General features: G+C 33.6%; 1 protein-coding gene across 1 annotated transcript in view; it reads left to right on the plus strand.

Moving 5' to 3' along the window:
- Positions 1 to 5,398: 5,398 nt before the first annotated feature.
- The window catches only part of LOC136024960 (tonsoku-like protein), a 175,443-nt gene continuing 156,912 nt past the window's right edge, over positions 5,399 to 23,929 (plus strand). The window contains exons 1-3 of the mRNA XM_065700566.1: positions 5,399 to 5,577; positions 10,681 to 10,792; positions 17,059 to 17,265. Of these exons, the coding sequence (XP_065556638.1) occupies positions 5,426 to 5,577; positions 10,681 to 10,792; positions 17,059 to 17,265 (471 nt within the window). The 5' untranslated portion in view covers positions 5,399 to 5,425. The remainder of the gene's footprint in view (positions 5,578 to 10,680; positions 10,793 to 17,058; positions 17,266 to 23,929) is intronic.

Raw genomic sequence — 23,929 nt, forward strand, 5'->3', positions numbered from 1 at the left:
AACTTAAAAGTTTTTATTGTTTTAAAAAGTAGAGTTGTGAGAATGAGTCAAACTTTAGCGTAAAGAGCGGAGCGCTGAGGAGACTCCTTTCATATACGGAATAATTTCTGTTCTTTGAATCGAAGCAGGCTCTGATTTTGGCTCACCGCACATGAATTATTGAAACGAAATTTGCTTATTAATTTTACTCTTTTTTGGCTAAATGGCTTTCTCAAAGTTTTATCGGAAGATTTTAAGAAAAAGGGGCGGGGAGGGGGCCTAGTTGTCCTTCAAGTCTATGGGTTACTTAAAAAGGCAGCTAGAATTTTTAATTTTATTTGCTAACGTTTTTATTTGTAAATAAATATACATAACTTACAAATTAACTTACATATCGAACTTCTATATTCGTATAAATTTGTTACCTATATGGGGGGTTTTGCCCCCTGGTCAATACCTCACTTTTTACTCTAAAGTTCAAATTTTGTTCCAATTCTTTAAGAATGACCCCTGAATTAGAACGAAATTTGTATATTAATTTTAGTTTTTTTTTGGTTAAATGGTTTTCTCAAAGTTTTGATCGGACGATTTTGAGAAAAAAGGGGCGGGTAGGGGGCCAAGCTGCTCTCCAATTTTTTTGGTTATTTAAAAAGGCCACTATAACCTTAATTTTATTTATTAAATAAAAAAAAACTAGTTTTTCAAACTGAAAGTAAGGAGCGATATTAAAACTTAAAACGAACAGAAATTACTCCATATATGAAATGGGTTGTCCCCTCCGCAATCCCTCGCTCTTTACGCTAAATTTTTTAATTGTTTTAAAAAGTAGAATTGTTGCAAAGAGTCAAATTTTAGCGTAAAGAGCGAGGGATTACGGAGGGGGCAACCCATTTCATATACGGAGTAATTTCTGTTCGTTTTAAGTTTTAATATCGCTCCTTACTTTCAGTTTAAAAAACTAGGTTTTTTATTTAATTTCTGAACGTTTTTGAATTAATGCGTTTTTGATTTTGTCTCTCCGGACATAAACTATTAAAATGAAATTTGCATATTAATTCTTTTTTTGGTTAAATGACTTTCTCTTAGTTTTGATCAGACGATTTTGAGAAATAAGGGGTGGGGAAGGAGGCCTAGTTGTCCTCCAATTTTTCGGCTACTTAAAAAGGCAACTAGAACTTTTAATTTTTAACGAAAGTTTTTATTATTAAAAATATACGTAACTTAAGAATTAACTTACGTAACAAACTTTTATATTCTTACATTTTTTATTATGTATATGAGGAGGCTTGTCCCTCGTTAATACCTCGCTCTTCACACTAAATCTTAAGTTTTGTCCCAATTCTTTAAGAATGACCCCTGAATCAGAAAGGCTGTAGAATAAATAGTGGAAATTACTAAAAATACTTTAGCATATAGAGCAAGGTATTTATCTCCTCCTAAATACCTCGCTCTTTATGCTAAAGTATTTTTAGAACCCCTCATATGCGTAATAATCTCTGTTCGTGTTAAGTTTTAATGGTACTCCTTACTTTCAATTGAAAAAACTTTTTCATGTTTATTTTTTCATTGTTTTCTTTATAGTAATGCTAGAAAATCCCGCACCCTTTACATTGAATTTCTCTTCTCCCATAACATATTCCTCCAAGGAAAGATACTCCCACATAACCCCATCCCCTCAACCCCACCCCAAAACCAAAAAATCCCCCAGAAAACGTCTGTACACTTCCCAATAACCATTACTGTATGTAAACACTGGACAAAGTTTGTAACTTGCGGCCCCTCTCCCAGGGACTGTGGGGAAGTGAGTCATTAAAAGACATAGTTATTATGGTTTTCGGCTATGCGGAACAAAATGGCTATCTCAAAATTTTGATCCGTTGACTTTGGAGAAAAAATGAGCGTGGGAGGGGGCCTAGGTGCCCTCCAATTTTTTGGTCACTTAAAAAGGGCACTAGAACTTTTCATTTCCGTTGGAATGAGCCCTCTTGCGAGATTCTAGGACACTTGGTCAATACGGTGACCCCTGGAAAAAAAACAGAAAAAAAAACAAATAAACACGCACCCGTGATCTGTCTTCTGGCAAAAAATACGGAATTCCACATTTTTGTAGATAGGAGCTTGAAATTTTTGCCACAGGGTTCTCTGATACGCTGAATGCGATGGTGTGACTTTCGTTAAGATTCTTTAACTTTTAGGGGTGTTTACCCCTATTTTCCAAAATAAGGCAAATTTTCTCAGGCTCGTAACTTTTGATGACAAAGATTAAATTTGATGAAACTTGTATACTTAGAATCAAGATGAAAATTCGATTATTTTGATGTATCTTTTAGCATCAAAATTCCGTTTTTTAGAGTTTCGTTTACTATTGAGCCGGGTCGCTCCTTACTACATTTCGTTACCACGAACTGTTTGACAAACGTTTTATTAATAAATATACGTAACTTACAAATTAACTTATGTAATGAACTTCGATATTCATATATTTTAATTACGTCTATGAGGGGGTTTGCCCCCACGTCAATACCTTGCAATTTACACTAAAGTTCGAACTTTGTTCCATTTTTTAAGAATGACTCCTAAATCACAAAGGCCAATTAATTAGAATAAATAGCTATTTTGAAATTACTAAAAATACTTTAACGTAAACAGTGAGTTATTTAGGAGGGGATGAACCCCCTAGTATACGTAATAATATATGTTGGTTTAAAGTTTTAATGTTGCTCCTTACTTTCAGTTGAAAAAACTTGTTTTTTTGTTTAATTTCTCATGGAAAATTCATGAGAATACATGAGAATTCAATCTTACTGGAAAATCCAGCGGCCCCTTCATGGAAATTATCGTCCGCCATTAAAAATTCCTCCATGGAAAGATTCTCTCACGCACCCTCCCTCCCCAACCCCCTGCCACCTGAAAATACCCCCCTGAAAACGTCAGTATACTTCCCAATAACCAATACTATATGTAAACAATCGGCAAAGTTCATAACTTGCAGCCCTTCTCCCGGGGACTGTGGGGGATTAAGTTTTTTTCAAAGATATAGTGAGATTAGATTTTTATCTATTAGATTTTTCGATTATGCTGAGCATAATGGCTAGCTCCAAATTTTGATCTGGTGACTTTGGGAAAAAATGAGCATGGGAGGAGGCCTAGTTGCCCTCCAATCTTTGATCTGGTCCAAATTTTGATTCAAATTTTGATCTAGTGAATTTTGGAAAAGTGAGCGTGGGAGGAGGCCTAGTTGCCCTCCAATCTTTTGGTCACTTGAAAAGGGCACTAGAACTCTTAATTTCCGTCAAAATGAACCCTATCGCGACATTCTAGAACCACTGGTTTAAAACGATTACCCCTGGGGAAAAAGGCAAACAGAAAAACAAATAAACACGCATTCGTGATCTTTCTTCTGGTGAAAAATACAAAGTTTCACGTTTTTGGAGGTAGGTGCTTGAAACCTCTACAGTAGGGTTTTCTGATATGCTGAATTTGATGATGTGATTTTCATTAAGATTCTATGACTTTTAGGTTTGTTTCCCCCTTTTTTCGAAAATAAGGCAAATTTTCTCAGGCTCGCAACTTTTGATGGGTAAAACTAAACTTTATGAAACTTATATATTTAAAAACAGCATTAAAATCAAATTTTTTTGATCTATATTGGTATCGAAAAGTCCGTTTTTAGTAGTTCGGTTACTATTGAGTCGGATCGCTCCTTACTACAGTTCGTTACCACGAACTGTTTGAAAAGTTCCACTGCTTCCTAAATTTAGGAAATACTCTTTTCATGTATCTCTATTAAGAAAGATCCTAGAAAGGAAAACTAGTTAAAAAACTAAAACTAAATCTAGTTTTCGAATTATAATAGAATAAAATTGTGTTTTTCTGCTGACAAGTTATAATAAAAGTTTGCTATCGAAGAAAATTTTGTTAGTTTTATTTACCTCTGTCATTAAGGTCACGTTAACATCACCTAAAAACAGAATAAGTTCAGGATTAATCTTGCTTGGTTAATCTTGCTTGGAAACATTTTTAGTCAAAAACCCCATATATTGATATATTGTTCAGAATCTACTGGTCAGATCTTCCGTCCTCTAGGAGCTCTAGCTGACGAACCTCACTACAAAAGCTGCTCAAAAGACGCTCCTCAGAGAACTAAAAATCAATGGCTCGAAAATGCATTTTTTTTTATTTTGAGACCCCATACTCCTTTAAAAAATTCCTCCTCCTCTAAGGGTTGAACTAATTTCGCCTAGAAGGTATCAGCTATCCCCCCCCCCTCTAGTGAACGATTTTCTAGCTTTCAAATTCGAAAGCTTAGTTTCGGTGCAATTGCTGGAACAATTGGAACAATTAATGGAACAATTGAATGCTTCAATTTCGGTAAAAATTTTGACCGAGTAAAAACAAAGTTACCGGTGGGGCACCCCAGTCTCAGTTTCATCTTTGAAATAATATTTTTCAAACGTCGCTAGTGCCATAGACAGTCTAGTGTTACCGATTCAAAACAAACAAATTAAATTCTGAAATTTATTAGTCAAATGAATAATAAAATGTGAATTTTTTTTCAGTTTGTTAAGTTTCACCTAAGAGCTTCTTCATTTTTCCAAAAATATAAATAGTATCAGAAAAAAAAGCATTGAAGGTGATATGATGCGTATAAAGATTTTTTTTTTTATATATAATATGTGATATATAATTAATATAATTATAATTGATATAAGGATTAATTTTTGATTCCGGAAAGGGAACAAATGGGGAGAAAATATGAAAATATATGAAATCTTTTTATTGGTATTGCTTTCTCTTTGCCAACTTAATTTTGGATGAGGAGATGTTTCGGGGGAACTGTCATGGGGAAATTTTCAGTGTTTTTGGATTTCTGAGAAATCATTTCTAAGGAAGGGGGATTTCTGCAGAGACAAGAAAAATGTGAAAACATGTAAATGACACAGCAAAATTATGGTCAGTTGGAAAACCTTAAGTTTCATATGTTTCGATTTTTACTACTTGAACATTTCTATCGGAGCTCATCATTTTCTATTGCTCTTCTTACTTGCTGTTTATTCCTCTTATTATTACTTATCCTCTTTACTATTACTCCCTCTTTATATTACTTTCCTCTGTTTTATCCTCTTACTATTGCTCTTCTCATTTCTATTGCTCTTCGTACTTTCTTTGAATTGTATCGATTGTTAGGGTCAAAATGAAAAAAAGCAAGTTTCTGTTCAGCGGTTTTTTCAATCTTTCCGCGGGAGGTGTCCTTCAGACCAAATTCACGGGGAAATCCTCCGATATCCTGTGCTCAGTAATGTTATTTTTTTTTCACCGATATTAGTCAACAGTCTCGCAAGTTTTACATAGTCGTTTTATTTAATGTATATTTGTGCTCAAAATTTATCCAAAATATACGTATATATATTTAGATGAAGCTAAAGCGTCTGGTGACCGCTTGGAAATGGCAAGAGCAACATTTACCCTTGGAAGGACATATCACCAGTGGGCTAATGTTGAATCTAATTTACCAAAATTGGAGGTAAACCGATTGTTAGGGTTGGCTGAACAATATTTCAAACAAAGCATGGAAATTACTGAAATTTGTCGACGAAGGTAAGCATTTTCCTAAATAACACTTCTGCTAATTTAGTTCTAACGTTTCTTCACTGGCTTAGTCCTACTGAGCTCAGCTAGGGGCGAAATGGCTAAAGACAGTGAATTCGATTGAAGCCGAAGCTCAGGTAGTCATCATTTTCGATATTAATTAAATTTAAATATATAGGGAGGGGATAGGAAAAATGTCGAGAAGGCTGAAATTAGTTTTAAGGGATTAAGTGTCGCTAAAAAGTTACTCTGCGGCACAAAATATATTTTTATGTTTTTTTTGCCATATTAAAAGGAGTCAGGGAACAGAATTTAAAGTATAGTACAGAACAAAAAAAAAAAAAAAATATAAATAGAACATAGAAATTTATTTTCAAATCAAGATGAAGAAAATATATGACACTAAGAGCTAAATGTCATTAAATTGACGAAAGAAAAAAGGTTTTGAAGGGATACGTCTCAGTGAAGGTCTCTGTTCATGCACGATGTGTGATTTTAAAGGAATTTTGTGTGGATAAATTGAGGTTTGGGCTTTGCTGTAGATGATGGAGAGGCTAGATCTACCAAAAATTCATTGAACATAGAGATTTTAGGGCTATAAGATGGATAAATAGGTCTGTTCGTGTAGCTATAGAGCATAGGAAAAATGGAACATGAAACGTAAAAACATGCTGTCGATATTCCGATCAATAGTACCAAACATACACCCCAAGTTCATCTTCTTGGACGAAGCTATGAAGAAAGTTGACAGTTTTAACCTTGAAAGCTGCATAATTGATGGCCATGTTTCATATTCTATTTGGTTTTTCAGCTAATTCCAAGAGGAGATAGGAGAACTGACCATACAGTGGCCGTTCTCCTTTCTTTGCAGGCCTTAGCAACAAGCTTTGGTTCAAAAATGGGAAATGTAACCCAGGCCTTAGATGATAGGGGATGAAAAAATGTTATTGTTGTTGTCCAACAATTTGTTCATGCGTGCCTTGGCTCATAGACAATCCTCTTCTCTTATTTACAAAGGATTTTATGACACTTATTGTCAGTAAAATGAGCAACTATTGTATGAGGAGTTTTTTTTTTCAGTTTCAGTCTTGAGATTAGAAAGTTGGGAGATATAAAGCAGCCACCGCAACTCTAGTTCTTGTGTCTGTCTTCATTTCGCCTCATCTTTCCCAAGAAATTAAGCAACCCAACCCTCTCTAAGTATTTTCAATTTGTGGAAAAAAGACCAGTTTGACGGTCAGTATGTTCAGTTTTTAAAACTACTTAGTTAATAAAAACTCCCTGTCAAAGAAACTACCCCGCTGTTCGCTGTTCATTAGGATATTAGAGAAAGTTTCTGTATTACTAAGGTTAGGATTTACAAAAAAAAATTTTTAACTAGAATTTGAAGTGAACAAAGGAAACTATTGTTGAGGTTTTCATTCTGGTAAACAATATTGGTAATAATTTTTGATCAAATATTGCTCTTTCGGAAAAAAAAAACAAAAACAAATTTGTTTCAAACCTTATCTTTTTCGATTTTTCCCATAAAAATACAAAAAAGTCTAAATCCTGGAGGGGGTAAATAAAAATAGGGGAAATTTCTCCCATTTTTGTATCTTTTCCAAAGTGCAGTGTGTCTTAATTCTAGATTTCTGAAAATAGTTGGAAATTTTATATTTGGGTGACCAATGTCGTTGCAAATTTATGAGAAGCAAAAACAATCTTAGTTTTCAATCGCATTTGGATATAGTATCCGAATGTGTTGCAAATTTTGTTGCAAATTTGTGAGAAGCAAAAACGCTCCTAGTTTTCAATAGCATTCGAATGTAGTATCCGAATGCATAGCAAATTTTGTTGCAAATTTGTAAGAAGCAAAAACACAATTAGTTTTCAATACCATTTGGATATAGTATCCGAATGTGTTGCAAATTATGTTGCAAATTTGTGAGAAGCAAAAACGCTCTTAGTTTTCAATAGCATTCGGATATAGTATCCGAATGTGTTGCAAATTTGTGAGAAGCAAAAACACTATTAGTTTTCAATAGCATTTTGATATAGTATCCGAATGTGTTGCAAATTTTGTTGCAAATTTGTGAGAAGCAAAAACACTATTAGTTTTCAATAGCATTTGGATATAGTATCCGAATGTATTGCAAATTTGTGAGAAGCAAAAACGCTCTCAGTTTTTAATAGCATTCGAATATAGTACCCGAATATATAGCAAATTTTGTTGCAAAGTTGTGAGAAGCAAAAACGCTCTTAGTTTTCAATAGCAATCGGATATAGTATCCGAATAAGTTGCAAATTATGTTGCAAATTTGTGAGAAGCAAAAACGCTCTTAGTTTTCAATAGCGTTCGGATATAGTATCCGAATGTGTTGCAAATTTGTGAGAAGCAAAAACGCTCTTAGTTTTCAATAGCATTTGGATATAGTATCCGAATGTTTTGCAAATTTGTAAGAAGCAAAAACGCTCTTAGTTTTCAATAGCATTTGGATATAGTATCCGAATGTGTTGCAAATTATGTTGCAAATTTGTGAGAAGCAAAACGCTCTTAGTTTTCAATAGCATTCGGATATAGTATCCGAATGTGTTGCAAATTTGTGAGAAGCAAAAACACTATTAGTTTTCAATAGCATTTTGATATAGTATCCGAATGTGTTGCAAATTTTGTTGCAAATTTGTGAGAAGCAAAAACACTATTAGTTTTCAATAGCATTTGGATATAGTATCCGAATGTATTGCAAATTTGTGAGAAGCAAAAACGCTCTCAGTTTTTAATAGCATTCGAATATAGTACCCGAATATATAGCAAATTTTGTTGCAAAGTTGTGAGAAGCAAAAACGCTCTTAGTTTTCAATAGCAATCGGATATAGTATCCGAATAAGTTGCAAATTATGTTGCAAATTTGTGAGAAGCAAAAACGCTCTTAGTTTTCAATAGCGTTCGGATATAGTATCCGAATGTGTTGCAAATTTGTGAGAAGCAAAAACGCTCTTAGTTTTCAATAGCATTTGGATATAGTATCCGAATGTTTTGCAAATTTGTGAGAAGCAAAAACGCTCTTAGTTTTCAATAGCATTTGGATATAGTATCCGAATGTGTTGCAAATTTGTGAGAAGCAAAAACGCTTTTAGTTTTCAATAGCATTTGGATATAGTATCCGAATGTGTTGCAAATTTGTGAGAAGCAAAAACACTCTTAGTTTTCAATATCATTCGGATATAGTATCTGAATGTTTTGCAAATTTGTGAGAAGTAAAAACGCTATTAGTTTTCAATAGCATTCGGATATAGTATACGAATGTGTTGCAAATTTGTGAAAAGCAAAAATGCTCTTAGTTTTCAATAGCATTCGGATATAGTATCCGAATGTGTTGCAAATTTTGTTGCAAATTTGTGAGAAGCAAAAACGCTCATAGTTTTCAATAGCATTCGGATATAGTATCCGAATGTGTTGCAAATTTATGAGAAGCAAAAACGCTATTAGTTTTCCATAGCATTCGGATATAGTATCCGAATGTGTGGCAAATTTTGTTGCAAATTTGTGAGAAGCAAAAACGCTATTAGTTTTCAATAGCATTCGGATATAGTATCTTTTTTCTCGGATGAGATGGGGGATAAAGTTGAAAAATGCCAAAAGCGTGTAAACATTATGAACGATACCGGGAATTGACTCTTTCCTGAGTAGATGCTTGACTGGAAGAACCTCCCTGGACCTATGGTTGATCAGAACCACATAGCTGTTGTCTTTTTGGGAGAAGGTAAATAGTGCGTCTAATTAATCATTGTTTATTTATTTTACTTTCCTGAGCAGCAAAGTTTACAATGAAACTCTATAAACGAGTCCTGGTATGCCCAATCTATCTAAGGGATGTGGCTAGCCACCGCTTGCTCATGGGGTCAACTCCCACATCGGCGAAGACTTTTCTAGCAATCTTCTTTTCAATGCATTAATTAATTTACAGTTTATTGCTTAAATTTATTTTATTTTTGGCATTACACTCATTATGCAGGTTGTTGTGATTTTAAACGTTTTGTGCCTTTTTTTTTGATTATTTTTGCAAAACTTATGTTTATGACTCACTTCCTGACTAAGCACGCCACATCAGTTAGTACTGTCCATTTACCTACTTCAGATATAGATCGAAAAACGATTAGATGTTTCATTGTTTTTAAAACGTGTGTTAAGTCTTCTCTAAAACATCAAGAAGTAGCAGGAAAAGGGAAGAAATAACAGGAAGCGCGACATAAGCTGCTCCAATCCATTTCTTGCTTCTGTTTTGGATCGAAAAGTGCTCAGACATTGCAGTTTTGTTCCAAAGTTATCATATTCAAATCTTCAAAAAATAGCTGGAAAAGGGATGTCAGAATTGTTTTTACCGATAATTGGTGGCAAAAAAGGTATAAGGAAAAAACACGAAAAATTTGTTAGTAGCCTATATAAATCCCGAAACCCTATAATCTTTTTTTCTTTTCCTCCATCGTTTAACGTGTTACCTTATGAAGCTGAAGAACTCTACTATAGTTAAAAAAATACGAAAATTCAAGGCCATGCATGGACACGCATAGAAAAAAAGGTACTTATCGGTTGTATAATAGACAATCTGTAAGTGAAGTTTGATTAATGCTAATGAAATGATACAAAATATGATGAATATATGATTGTTTAGAAACAAATTTGAGCTATATATTTGCACAATATGGGGGTGGGGGTGAGGGCATATATTAAATACGGAAACTAACCATTGCTGTATTTAACATACGCTATGCTTTACACCCCCCTACTTATTGTGTAAATATATAGCCCAAATTTGTTTGCATAAACCAAACCAAAACACAAGCTAAATACTTAAATAAAATATAGGTACAATTTATTTTGCAACCAAACCAAAGCTAATTATATGGTATGAAGAAGTTGCTTGACCATTTTCTTGTGTCATGCTCACGTCATTCGCGATCGAAATTGTACAATGTCTATTATATAACCGATAAGTACCTAAAAACGTTTAACCTGTAACCACCCCTAGAAGGAATTTCGAATATTTGTTTGATTTTGGATTATAAAAAAAAATCCTAACTAACATTCATTGAAATTCAGTAATTCAATGATTCTTCATTAAATTTTAGGGGCGGAAAAGATGTGGAAATAGATAGCATGACTGGAAGAGCGGTGATGAACATTGGATTAGTTTGTGAAACTAAGAACGATATTGAATCAGCCGTTGAAAACTTCAAAAAGGTACGTAGCAACAGAGTCGTTCCAAGGGGGAGGGGGGCAACTGGGTCAGATGGCCCGAGTACCGCAGCTGGGGAGAGGTGCAGCGGGGGGATTTCCCACTTTGAACAAATTTTGCACTTTGATTTGTTTTTTTGCTTATATTTGAGTCGGAAGGGTGGTGGGATGTAATTGATTTATATCCAGGCATTACAAACCCTAAGAACAGTTCGAAGAAAGAACTTTCCAAAATTTGTTGGCAACTTAACATTTAAGTTGCCTCTTTTAATGCTAGTTTTTATAAAACCTTACTCTAAAGACCATAGGACAGAGTTACCATTATGATAATGAAAAAAAGATCTCGGTCTTTAAAATTGCAGCCGTCCCCAGAAGAAATCCAATTTTTGTACGACTTAATAATATGAAGTATTTAACTCGCCATGTGTTTTTTCTAAAATGAATATGGAAGGACCTCACTATCAGCGAAGTATCCTTCGTTGTTCGTATATAAATGAAGATGTCTGTTATTCTTTTTGATGAAACACGGTGTTCATATATTAGAACCAATTTCAACAGTAAATAGAGGTTGTTATGGTGAAGCTCATTATGCAGTGACGACCTTACCTTATACCTTATATCTGCCCTTGCCTCCTGAGGCACCCTGAGTATTAAGGAGGTGCCGCCTATTTTTATATTGGTGTGCTGCTTCCAGTATGACCTCCCACGCATTTTTGATTGACGTGTAAGGATTACATAGGTATGTCTGGTATGCTTGTTGCAAGATGTTTTTGGGTAGCTCTGTGGTGTAAATTTATTGCTTGCTGTTAGAGCACTGTGTTAGATAGACAGAGTTTGCCTGTGTAGTATGTTGCTCAGGTATCTATATTGGTGATCTCTTAGGGTATATGCTGCAAGAAATTGGCCTTTCTTTTCGGGCTATAATGAAATTGCTGTAAAATTAGCTTATTCTGTTTGGAATCTATTCTGGAAATGACCGCAACTTCAAACTCTTGTATTTATTTTGCTAACCAAGGAATTTAATGGTTAAAGCTTTGAAGCTTTTATTTTTTACCGACAAGATAGACCTTAATTCTTATTGAAACGCTTGAACCTTAAATTCTTGATGATTTCGTGTTGACTTTTTAAAGATATTAAACAAATCTTTTTTGAATTTTTGTGTATTGTGGTTATTCTAATCGTCCTAGTTTCTCGAACTTTGCATGAAGTATGTCCCTGCTAGTTGTGATTTACAATTTAATACAAGTTTAATATAAGAATATTTTTCACTTTCTAACTGGTTTCGAAAAATAGTTATTACACTCGTTTTGGGAATGATTATATGTAAATTATATTTTCAGGGTGAGGAGATCTGAAATTTCAAAGATGTAATTATCTTCTTCAAAGATAATTACACGGAGGTAAACGGTTCAGTACAATCTTATCTCAGAATCAAGAGGTTTCTGGGATAAAAGGGGAGTTGTAACCTCTTCAGAGTCCATATTAAACTCGAACGCTTTGTTTAAATGCATTTCTCCAAATGAACGGAAGTTAAGAGACCTCAATATTTAGGAGAGCTTATATATTTGACTTCAATATGTTTTTGTATCATTTTCTTGCCTTTTTAAGAGGTGATAATATCCTGAGGCACAGAGTGATACCTATGCTGAGGGGCTTTCCGACGCCTGTACCCCAAAATGTCGAGACTTATTTACTTTTCCATATACTCTAAATTTTTCAGTATAATTTAATTTTGCTTTCATATGCCTGCATCCAGAATGAACTATTGCGCCCAAGCCGTGTTAAATAAGCAGAAAATTTTATGATAAGTTTATAAATTAAATAAATAAATAGGTTAGGGAGTAAAACCTCTTTCCATGTTGATCTGAAGGACCTCTTGAGGTTAGAAAATGTTTTGCCTAAAAATGCGCTTTATGAGGCTTCAGACACCCCCTGCCCAACAGAAAGATTCTCATGAACCTTTTTATAAATTTTGGCCATTGAATGCAAATATTCTAGAGGATATTTTTTCACTTTCTATTATTTTCAAAAATTGTGTTTTTGCTCTTTTGTTTTAGGCATGAAGATAAGTAAACCATGATTAATACTTTCCATTAGCAAACAAGTTTAGTGAAACAAAGCTTTGAAATATTAAACTATTAATCATTTCAACACATTATATGTAAAATATTTAATAATAAAAATAATGAAAAGAAAAAAACGAACAAGAAAACAATAGATAAAGAAATAAAAACAATAAATACAAAATATCTCTTTCTGTCTAAATCCTTACTGAAAATTTAATAAAAAAAAAAAACAAACAACTATTTTAAACTAAAAGTAAGGAGCAAAAATCAAAACTTAAAACGAACAGAAATTATTCGTTATATAAAGCCATTTTTAATAAATTTTATTCACTTTGAATCTATTCTCGATACTACCTCGATGTCTGAATTCTGATAAGATTACATATTTTTATATGGTATCGGAAACAATTATAAGGCTTTAGATTACTACATCATCTAGTCAAGTTCATATTAGGAATCAACTAATCGAATTCGTGTAAGTTCATTTTGTACATGCAACAGATTAGACATACTCTGCAATGCTGGTTGAGATACATGAACATGGTAATATAGGAAAGATTTAAGGGAAATAGGAATCTTTTGGGAGGGTATAAAGAGGGAGGCTTTGAATTGGTTGGGATGCAGGAGGAGAGTGCGTAGCTCTGTTGGTCTCAGGCGACTTGGCGCTGGACTGGATTGTTAGTAGTATTATAACTAGGGTAAAGACAACCAGCATGAAAAAAAATTGACGAGAATACTGAATAAATGTATTCTACCTTCGTTGACCGTCCTCATTAACATAAAGTTTGATAGAAACAACGATAAACTAGACCTACGTTGCCTGAGCAACGTGAAGTGTTGCGGCAACCTTTGTCCGGCTTCGCTGAATAAAGTGTTGCGAGAGCAACACTTTGGTTTTGTTTCTTTGCTATCGGTTAAACGCTGAAGTTGTCAGCCTATCGAAGCTTTTAAAACGTTATGTTCAAAGAAGAACGCGATTAGTAATCACATGATCAAAGTCTATTCCTCAGCGTTGAAAAAACAACAATAACAAAAGAATATCGAAAGAAGGGACTAAATTGACTTTGCAGCCAGTTGAACTTTATCCTTTTCATTCGTAGACATCGAGACGGATCAAGACTTGGAAAAATATCTTATATAATCTAGTTGGTATGATAAAGCTATCCGTAAATTTGTCAGGATCAAAATACCATAGATGACACTATATTAATTATTACGAAACTGCCTCGTTGTTTTACGTTATAGTTTGTACCCGTTGAGTAAACACTTAATTCAAGGTTATAGGGAGTATGGGTAGGCTACATCAACTAGCAAAAGTTACAAACCCCTCTTCACTAAAGATGATTGTAGCCTAACAGACGATTATTACTTACAAGTCCCCTACATGTCTTACCACTGGAACCAACTCGGTCTTACCATCAAATAAACTGGAACCAAATAATAGGTACACAAAATAGCAAAATTTGCTAACCCCTTACTGCCGAAGATGATTATGAGCTAACAGCCTACCTTTCCTTACAAGTCCCCTACATGTCTCACAATTGGCATCGGCTTATTTTTGGTTTCATTGTGTACCCTACTACTGAAGTTGTCAACCCCTTGAAACTTTCAAACTAGTATATCTCATGAAGGAATTTTTGTACTAAAACTTGGATGACATATACTTTGATCAGCTCATCAAGAGCTATGGATTGCAGTCGAAAAAAATTCTATGTGTCTTAGTTTAAAAGTTGATTTTTTTTGCCGTAGGCCAACTTTCTAACGTCACCACTTAGAAAGGAGCAAAGGATAAGCTCCAATTTCTTTAGCAATGACAGAACTTTTAAAGTTTAAGAGGTATATCAGGTAACATTTCTCTACCTCAATCCCAAGTCCGAAAAAACAAATGCTCGTGGACAAGCAAAAACCATCCTTTTTGGCCCCAGGCAAGAGTTCTGCGGAGCTTTCCAAAATGTAATGCCGTATTCATCAATCCGGCCTGAGGTCCACACTTTCCGTAAAAAACCGCACAGGTTAGACCCTTGCCAGTTTCCAGGAATAAGCCGACATCGGCAGCATGAGAAAAAAAAAAGAAAAAAAAAAAAAAAAAAAAGACAAAACCAAAGTGTTGCTCTGCTCTCGCAACACAATTGAAGAAATGAAATTGAGAACAAAAGGAACAAAAGTAGAATAAAGAAATAAAGTAGAAAGTAAATATTGAATATAGAAAAATAGAAAGTAAATAGATTTGACGTACCCTGCGATGCTGATTCAGATAGCCTACCTGAACATGATAACAAGATATAATAAAGAAAACCAGTATAAAAAAATTGACGAGAATAATGGATAAATTTATTCTACCTTGGTTGGCCGTCCTCATTTACATAAAAATTGATAGAAACAATGGTAAGTAGAAGAAAAGAAATAGAGAACCGAAGAAACAAAAGTAGAATAAACAAATAAAGTAGAAAGTAAGTTAAAAATTAGTAAAGTAATGAAAGTAAATGAAAGTCGAATAAACGAATTAGTAAAACAGAAAGCAACAAAAGTAGGAGGAAATATCATTAAACCAACGATAAAATAAAAGCTATATTTGAAGAAAATCATGATTCATTCTATGATTTGCAAAGTCCTTATATTTGCCCCTCATATTCTTTTTTATTCCCCCTGCTCCCCTTATAAATTTGAAAAACACCATTTTGGTGGTATTATCACTGAAAATTGGCTGTTCTGGGTATTTTCACAGACAAAAATTGAGAAAACTTCCCCTGAATTTTAAAAATCTTTTTATTTTTAATCTAGGGTCTTGTATTTTTCGTTGGTACGCAAAAAATTATGCACAATTGTACTGTATCAGTGATTTTGTTTCCGCTGGATGTAAGGAACACGGGAATCAAGTAAGCAGCCTGGTTGAGTGGCTCAAATGTTTTTTTCCTTAAATTTCAAGTTGATTAAAGAACGCATTATCTGCGTGAATTCTTTGGTACAGTATTCTATAATTTTGTCTTCCTAGTTTTCATGCGAGGGAAACTTCCAGTAACATCGAAGATTGGTATTGACTCTGGAAGTTCTATTCACTTTTGACAAGGAACAATCAAGAGGGGGGGGGGAACGGTTTTGAACCCCCGTAAAATGTTTTCCGACTCGTAAAAAAGTAACAACAGTGTATATAAACCAATTTTGATATGACATCCTCCCGCTATGAAAGCCCTCCCCCTTGTTTGAACAAAGATCCTGGATACGCCCTTATGTGGATATGCTACTTTCTTCAAGATATCTAAAAAAGTTTTCCCAGAAAGCCGTTGTTTACCTTAATACCTCTACTAAGTTTAGGTTCAAGGATTTATTATAGTTTCCTTTTCTGAATAGGTTAGCTAGGGAACAACAAAACGCTGTATTCTGCTAATATCACTATAAAAACCTTTAGCATTTGGCTTTTACTCATCCAAATTCTACATAATTGTTCCAAATATTAAAATGTATCCATGAAGCGAATTCAATTATTTTTATTGATCTTTAAACGCTTGTAATATTTCTATTAGAATTCCTTGTCGTCTTGGATTTCTTAAAGGGTGATTAATAGTTTTCCTGTTTCAGCGAGATGTAGTTATGTGGCTTGTTTTTTGATACAAAAATAGTAATTAAACTGTAGATAAGAAAGAATAAAACATATTTAGTAAAACATTTTTTTTTATATGTAAATTTAATTAATCTAATATTACTATGTAAATTTGATATTACTTTTTTTCCGCGTGGGTGGGTGATTTAATATTAAAAAAGAAATAGAATTCAATAGTTGGGAAAATATTATTGGGAGATTCTCAAACAACAAGTTTTTACACTGCAATACCTATCCATCTACAGTCTAAACGAAAACATATTAATGACGGTAAAAAAAGGTAATAAGATAGTGAAAAGGCTTGTTTTTTTATACAAAAATAATAATTAAACTAGATAATAACTAATAAAACATACGTAAAATATATATAATTTTCTTTTAAATATATAAATTTAAATAGTATGTATAAATTTTATCAAAGTGCAAAATATAAATAATAGATAGGTTAATAATTAAAAAGATTAAATAATAAATTAAATAATTAATAATTAGTTTTAATAAAACTAATTAATTGGATTAAATTACACAAGTATTTGTAGATAAAACAATTAGGCCAGATCAGGGCATAGGTATGAACTAGGGAAGAATTTTAGTAATTTATTTTTCAGGCTTTACAAATATTTCTGCGTTATGAGAATTCTGAGAGTAAAGAAATACAAGAGGATTTATGGCGATGTTTTCGAAATTTAGCTGGAACATTTGAAAAATTACATCAGTATGAGGAGGCTCTGAATTTTATCAAGAAAGCTGCTACCTCCTCAGAAAAACTGAACAACATTGATGACCTTATTGATGACTACTTGTTTGCGTGCAGAGTAAGTGCTCCCTTTCACAATTAAATCATCATAAATGTTGTCGGGGTAAGCAAAACGATGTTTGTCCATAAGCCCCGTTTTACGATTAATGTAGACAATTAGTGGAGTTGTGTGTTTGCATCTATTCTAGATTAGCTAAACTCTCAACTAACAGCGTTTGTTAGGACGGTGTATACGGAAAAAGTTTTAGCGAATGATTCGCAGAAACGTATTAATTGGGCGGGAAATGAAAACAAAACAACGCGGCATGGAAATAAGGCTTAAAAATTTGAGGGATTGTTTGTGGAGCCGAGAGGCTCTTGAGGGAGCCAAATAATTAGTGCGCTTATTGGTCAAGTCAGAGTCACAGAAAATTTTTTTGTGTTCTATTTGTCCAAAAGTTTTGTCAAGAAATATTAGTGGTCCCAAGTTCTCTACCGATGTTATAAGGAAATTTGTTATTTTGCTTTGCTGCGTTGTCTGGTTTTGGAATATTGGGCTTCGAATTCTCCGATTCGGAGAATTCCTTAGGCTAGGCTACCTACCGTAACCTGTATTTATAATTTCGTACATATGTACGAAATTAGTTATTTGCTTTGCTGCATTGTGTGGTCTTTTAATATTGCACTTCGAATTCTCCAATTCGAAGAATTCGTTAGGTAAGGTTACCTAACCTTACCTATTCTGTATTTAAAATTTCGTACATATGTACGAAATTAGTTATTTTGCTTTGCTGCATTTTCTGGTTTTGAATATTGCGCTTCGAATTCTCCAATTCGGAGAATTCGTTAGGTAAGGTTACCTAACCTGTATTTATAATTTCGTACATATGTACAAAATTAGCTAGTTTGCTTTGCTGCATTGTCTGGTATTTGAATATTGCGCTTCGAATTCTCCATTTCAGAGAATTCGTTAGGTTAGGTTACCTAACCTAACCTATTCTGTATTTATAATTTCGTACAATTCGGAGAATTCGTTAGGTAAGGTTACCTAACCTATTCTGTATTCATAATTTCGTACATATGTATGAAATTAGTTATTTTGCTTTGCTGCATTGTCTGGTATTTGAATATTGCGCTTCGAATTCTCCATTTCAGAGAATTCGTTAGGTTAGGTTACCTAACCTATTCTGTATTTATAATTTCGTACATATGTATGAAATTAGTTATTTTGCTTTGCTGCATTGTCTGGTATTTGAATATTGCGCTTCGAATTCTCCATTTCAGAGAATTCGTTAGGTAAGGTTACCTTACCTAACCTATTCTGTATTTATAATTTCGTACATATGTACGAAATTAGTTATTTTGCTTTGCTGCATTGCCTGGTATTTGAATATTACGCTTTGAATTCTCCAATTCGGAGAATTCCTTAGGTAAGGTTACCTAACCTAACCTATTCTGTATTTATAATTTCGTACATATGTATGAAATTAGTTATTTTGCTTTGCTGTATTTTCTGGTTTTGAATATTGCGCTTCGAATTCTCCATTTCAGAGAATTCGTTATGCTAGGTTACCTATCCTATTCTTTATTCATAATTTCGTACATATGTACAAAATTAGTTATTTTGCTATGCTGCATTTTATGGTTTTGAATATTGCCCTTCGAATTCTCCATTTCAGAGAATTCGTTAGGTTAGGTTACCTAACCTATTCTGTATTTATAGTTTCGTACATGTGTACGAAATTAGCTATTTTACTTTGCTGTATTTTCTGGTTTTGAATATTGCGCTTCGAATTCTCCATTTCAGAGAATTCGTTAGGTTAGGTACCTAACCTAACCTATTCTGTATTTATAATTTCGTACATATGTACGAAATTAGTTATTTTGCTTTGCTGCATTTTCTGGTTTTTGAATGTTTCGCTTCGAATTCTCCAACTCCGATAGGATTTGTCAAAAAAATAATGTAAAAATGATAGCTAACAATAACTGTCTGGACGTGTAATTGTTCTTAAACTTGTATATTAACAGTTTTTGATTCGACGGCGAAAAATGACCTTAAGCTAGATCACATGAGGGGCATCCACTTTAAGAAATGAGTACATCATTCGGCACTTGCCAAGTACGGAAGAAATGTGCCAAGCATGACAGAAACTGTCCCATTCTTGTTGGAAACTATGCCAAGCTCGGCGGAACTTGAGACACGCTTGGCTTTCTGAGATGAACACCAGGTGGTAGAAAGTGGGTACCCCCCTCTAGGACACCAATAAAGGATACTGTGTATGGTAGCTATTTTTGTCCTCGTATATTCGCCAGTTATTTATTGTTGCTCCTGATAAATTCTTTTTTTCGGTTCATCTTATGATAATCTATGTTTTCTATAAAATTTGCTTACTTTTGGATTTTAAAAAAGATCCCCCTCCCGCCGAAGGAAATTCATATTCATGTACTTGTTTGACGTAAACATGATATGTGTGTAAGTTTCCTCTTGAAAAAGGGTCTCTCATCATGGCTTTCCTGGAAAATTGTGTGTGGCCTACGGACGTACATCTGTTGACCTCTTTCATCTATTAAATAAAAAAACAAGTTTTTTTAACTGAAAGTAAAGAGCGACATTAAAACTTAAAACGAACAGAAATTATTTCGTATATGAAAGGGGCTGCTTTCTCATCAAAGCCCCTCTCTTTACGCTAAAGTTTGACTCTCTCTCAATTCTTCTTTTTAAAACAGTAAAAAACTTTAGCGTAAAGAGCGGGGCGTTGAAGAGGAAGCAGCCCCTTTCATATACAAAGTAATTTCTGTTCGTTTTAAGTTTTAATGTCGCTCCTTACTCTCAGTTAAAAAAAACTGTTTTTTTTATTTAATTTCTGAACGTTTTTGAATCCATGCATGTTTGATCTTGGCTCTTCGCAGAGGAATAATTAAAACGAAATTTGTATATTTATTTTTTTTTTGGGCTAAATGGCTTTCTCATAATTTTGATCGAATGATTTTGAGAAAAAAAAAGTGGAGGAGGAAGCCTAGTTGTTCTCCGATTTTTGGTTACTTAAAAAGGCAACTAGAACTTTTAATTTTTTACGAACGTTTTTATTAGTAAAAGATATACGTAACTTACAAACTAGCCTACGTAACGAACTTTTGTATTCTCATGTTTTTATTACATATGTGAGGGGGTTCACCTCTCGTCAGTACCTCGCTCTTTGCACAGAAGCTTAAATTTTTCCATATTCATTAAGAATGACCCCTGAATCACATAAGCCGTAGAATAAATAGTTGAAATTACTAAAAATACTTTAGCGTAAAGAGCGAGGTATTAGGAGGAGGTTATCCCCTCATATGCGTAATAATTTCTGTTCGTTTTAAGTTTTAATGCTGCTCCTTACTTCCAGCTGAAAAAACTTTTTCATATTTATTTTTCTGTTTTTTTTTTTTAAATTAATGCTAGAAAATCCTAAGCTCCCTTTATGGAAATTTTATTCACCCATGACAAATTCTCGATGGAAAGTTGCCCCAACATATCCCCCTCTTCTCAACCCCTCCCCCAACCAAAAAATCCCCATTAAAACGTCTGTACACATCCCAATAACCATTACTGTATGTAAGCACTGGTCAAAGTTTGTAACTTGTAGCCCCTCCCACGGGGTCTGTGGGGGAGTAATTTGTCCCCAAAGAATAGTTATAAGGTTTTTCGACTACGCTGAATAAAATGGCTATCTCAGAATTGTGATCCGTCGACTTTGGGAAAATAATTAGCGTGGGAGGGGGCCTAGGTGCCCTCCAATTTTTTGGTCACTTAAAAAGGGCACTAGAACTTTTCATTTTCGTTAGAATGAATCCTCTCGCAAGGACCACTGGGTCGATACGATCGCCCCTGAAAAAAAGAAGAAAAGAAAACAACCCAAATAACTTAACACACATCCGTTATCTGCCTTCTGGCAACAAATACAAAATTCCACATTTTTGTAGATAGGAGCTTGAAACTCCTACAATAGGGTTCTCTGATACTTTGAATCTGATGATGTGATCTACCATCAGATTCATGACTTTTTAAGATTCTATGACTTTTAGGGGGCGTTTCCCCCTATTTTCTAAAATAAGGCAAATTTTTTCAGGCTCGTAACTTTTGATGGGTAAGACTAAACTTGATGAAACTTACAAAATTTTAAATTTTATAAATACTTATAAATACTTATAAAATTTAAAATTAGCATTAAAATGTAATTCTTTTTATGTAGCTATTGATATCAAAATTTCATTTTTTAGAGTTTTGGTTAAAAAAGCTCTTACTAGCTGTCGAAGCGCATGCCCTAATGTAAGCGCATGTTTATCGTACAAGATATTTAGTTTTCAGATCAACATCTGTTATCTCCCTTTACATCTTTGATCAAAATTGTCCGACCTTTTTTTTCATGTCTCGTTTTTATTTTCTTGTCTATTTAAATAATCTTGATCTTGACATTAACCTTCAAATTCAAAATAATTTTGGTTTAATAATCTCATCAGGTCTTCTAACGTAAATTCAACTTAAAGTTACAATTAAACTTAATCAGATATTCAAAAGAAAGAATTGTATCTTCTTTGAAAAAAAATGATTTTTTTCTTCTTTCGAAGATTAAAAAGTTAATCCTCGAACAATAAACTAAAATTATAAATTAAGCTTCAATTTAAGTCTAGTTTATTGCTAAGACTGTCACCTGCATATATAAATTAAACTCAAAACTTCGATTGGAATTTGCCACTAGAGATCCAAAAAAGCTAAAGAAAATTGAATTTTGTTTTGAGAACAAGATGAGGTTTTTTGTCTTGAAAATGAAAAAATAAAATAAAATCTAATCTTTAATTGTAAATTAAGTTTCAACATAAGTATAGTCCCTTATTAAGGCGATTAGTTTCATATATGAACTAAAATTCAAGTACTAGCTGAAATTCACCGCAATAGAAATAAAAAAGTATTAGAATAAAAAAAAAGAGTTTTATTTTGACAAAAAAAAAAAGATTTTTCGTCTTTGGAATTTGATTTCAGAGAGCTTTATACCGAAGAACAGCAAAGTCGTTAAAATCTCTTAATTACTGGAGCTGCAAGCATTTCGTTTTTTTTTTAAGGATACACTTCAAAGCCTTGTTCAGAGAAAGCGTTCCCATTGAGTGCTTTCGAAAAAATGTTGACGAAGTTCTTACTTGATCTTTTCAAGGACAGGCGGGAAAGATTCATTTCCTTTTTGAAGATATCTCTTTTTCCCCCCTTTCCACTTCATTCGAAATTTTTAGGGATGGATATGTGGTCTTTGTATTATTTACTTTTTTGTTTGATTGGAGGAATCGAGCATTGAAATTCTCGGGTTCCAAAGTTGCTTACTATTGTTTATTTTTGCCCTCTGAGCTAGATGATCACTTTGAAACTGAAGAACATTAGAGTTCTCAACATTTTCCTGTCATTTCTTTTAGAAGTCTTTTATCAATATAGAAAGAAACAATTTTTCTTTCGACATTAATGTTTGTCAAACTTCTTCTAATATATTGTTTCGTTTTCTAAATATTCTTCGTCTACATTTTGCTATGATAACCCATGAAAGTGTGACCATAATTCATATTTATTTTGTTTTAGCCAGAATCTTTGCTTGATTCGGTTTTAAAAGTTTTTTTTCACCTCCGAGAGTTTTATTACTTTTATAGCTTGTGTCATTTTGTTTGTGCCGATTTTCGACTTGCGCTTGATTTTTTTCTTGCGCCATTTGGAAGTGTTTTTGGTCATTAATATTTTGCTAAAATTTTTCCGATGTACAGTTTTGCTTTCTAAATATTTGTGATCAAGTTTTGCTGCGATAATCAAGCACCATATTTCAGGTTAATTAAACTGTGGTCCCAAAATCTTGGTTTCATTCAGTTTTCTTAGGTATTTGTTACCTCCAAGGGCTTTATGGCTATTTTAATTTGCGCCATTTGGCTTGTTCAGTTTTCGATCTGCGCCAAAAATGGCGGCTCCCTTTTTTCGGCTTGCGCCTGAATTTTTACTTGCGCCTTTTGGAAGTGTTTTTGGTCGTTAGTAATTTGCTAAAATTCATCCGATTTACTGTTTTGCTGTCTAAATATTCTATGATCAAGTTTTGCTGTGATAATCAAGGACCATATTTCAGCTTAATTATATTGTGGCCAAAATCTTGGCTTCATTAGTTTTTTAGGTATTTGTTACCTCCAAGGGCTTTATTGCTTTTATAATTTGCGCCATTTGGCTTGTTCAGTTTTCGGCCTGCGCCAAAAATGGAAGCTCTCTTTTTTCGTCTTGCGCCTGAATTTTTAATTGCGCCTTTTGCAAGTATTTTTGGTCTTTGGTAATTTGCTAAAATTCTTTCGGTGTTCTGTTTTGTTTTCTAAATATTCTATGATCAAGTTTTGCTGTGATAATCAAGGACCATATTTCAGCTTAATTATATTGTGGCCAAAATTTGGGTTTCATCCAGTTTTTTAGGTATTTTTTTTACCTCCAAGGGCTTTATTGCTTTTATAATTTGCGCCATTTGGCTGGTTCAGTTTTCGGCTTGTGCCAAAAATGGCGGCTCCCTTTTTTCGACTTGCGCCTCAATTTTTCCTTGCGCCTTTTGGAAGTGTTTTTGGTCATTAGTAATTTGCTAAAATCCTTCCAATGTACTGTTTTGCTTTCTAAATATTTTATTATGAAGTTTTGCTGTGATTATCAATGACCATATTTCAGCTTAATTATATTGTGGCCAAAATCTTGGTTTCATTTA

Source organism: Artemia franciscana, chromosome 1 (genome assembly GCF_032884065.1).
Source record: "Artemia franciscana chromosome 1, ASM3288406v1, whole genome shotgun sequence".
NCBI classification, from domain to species: domain Eukaryota; kingdom Metazoa; phylum Arthropoda; class Branchiopoda; order Anostraca; family Artemiidae; genus Artemia; species Artemia franciscana.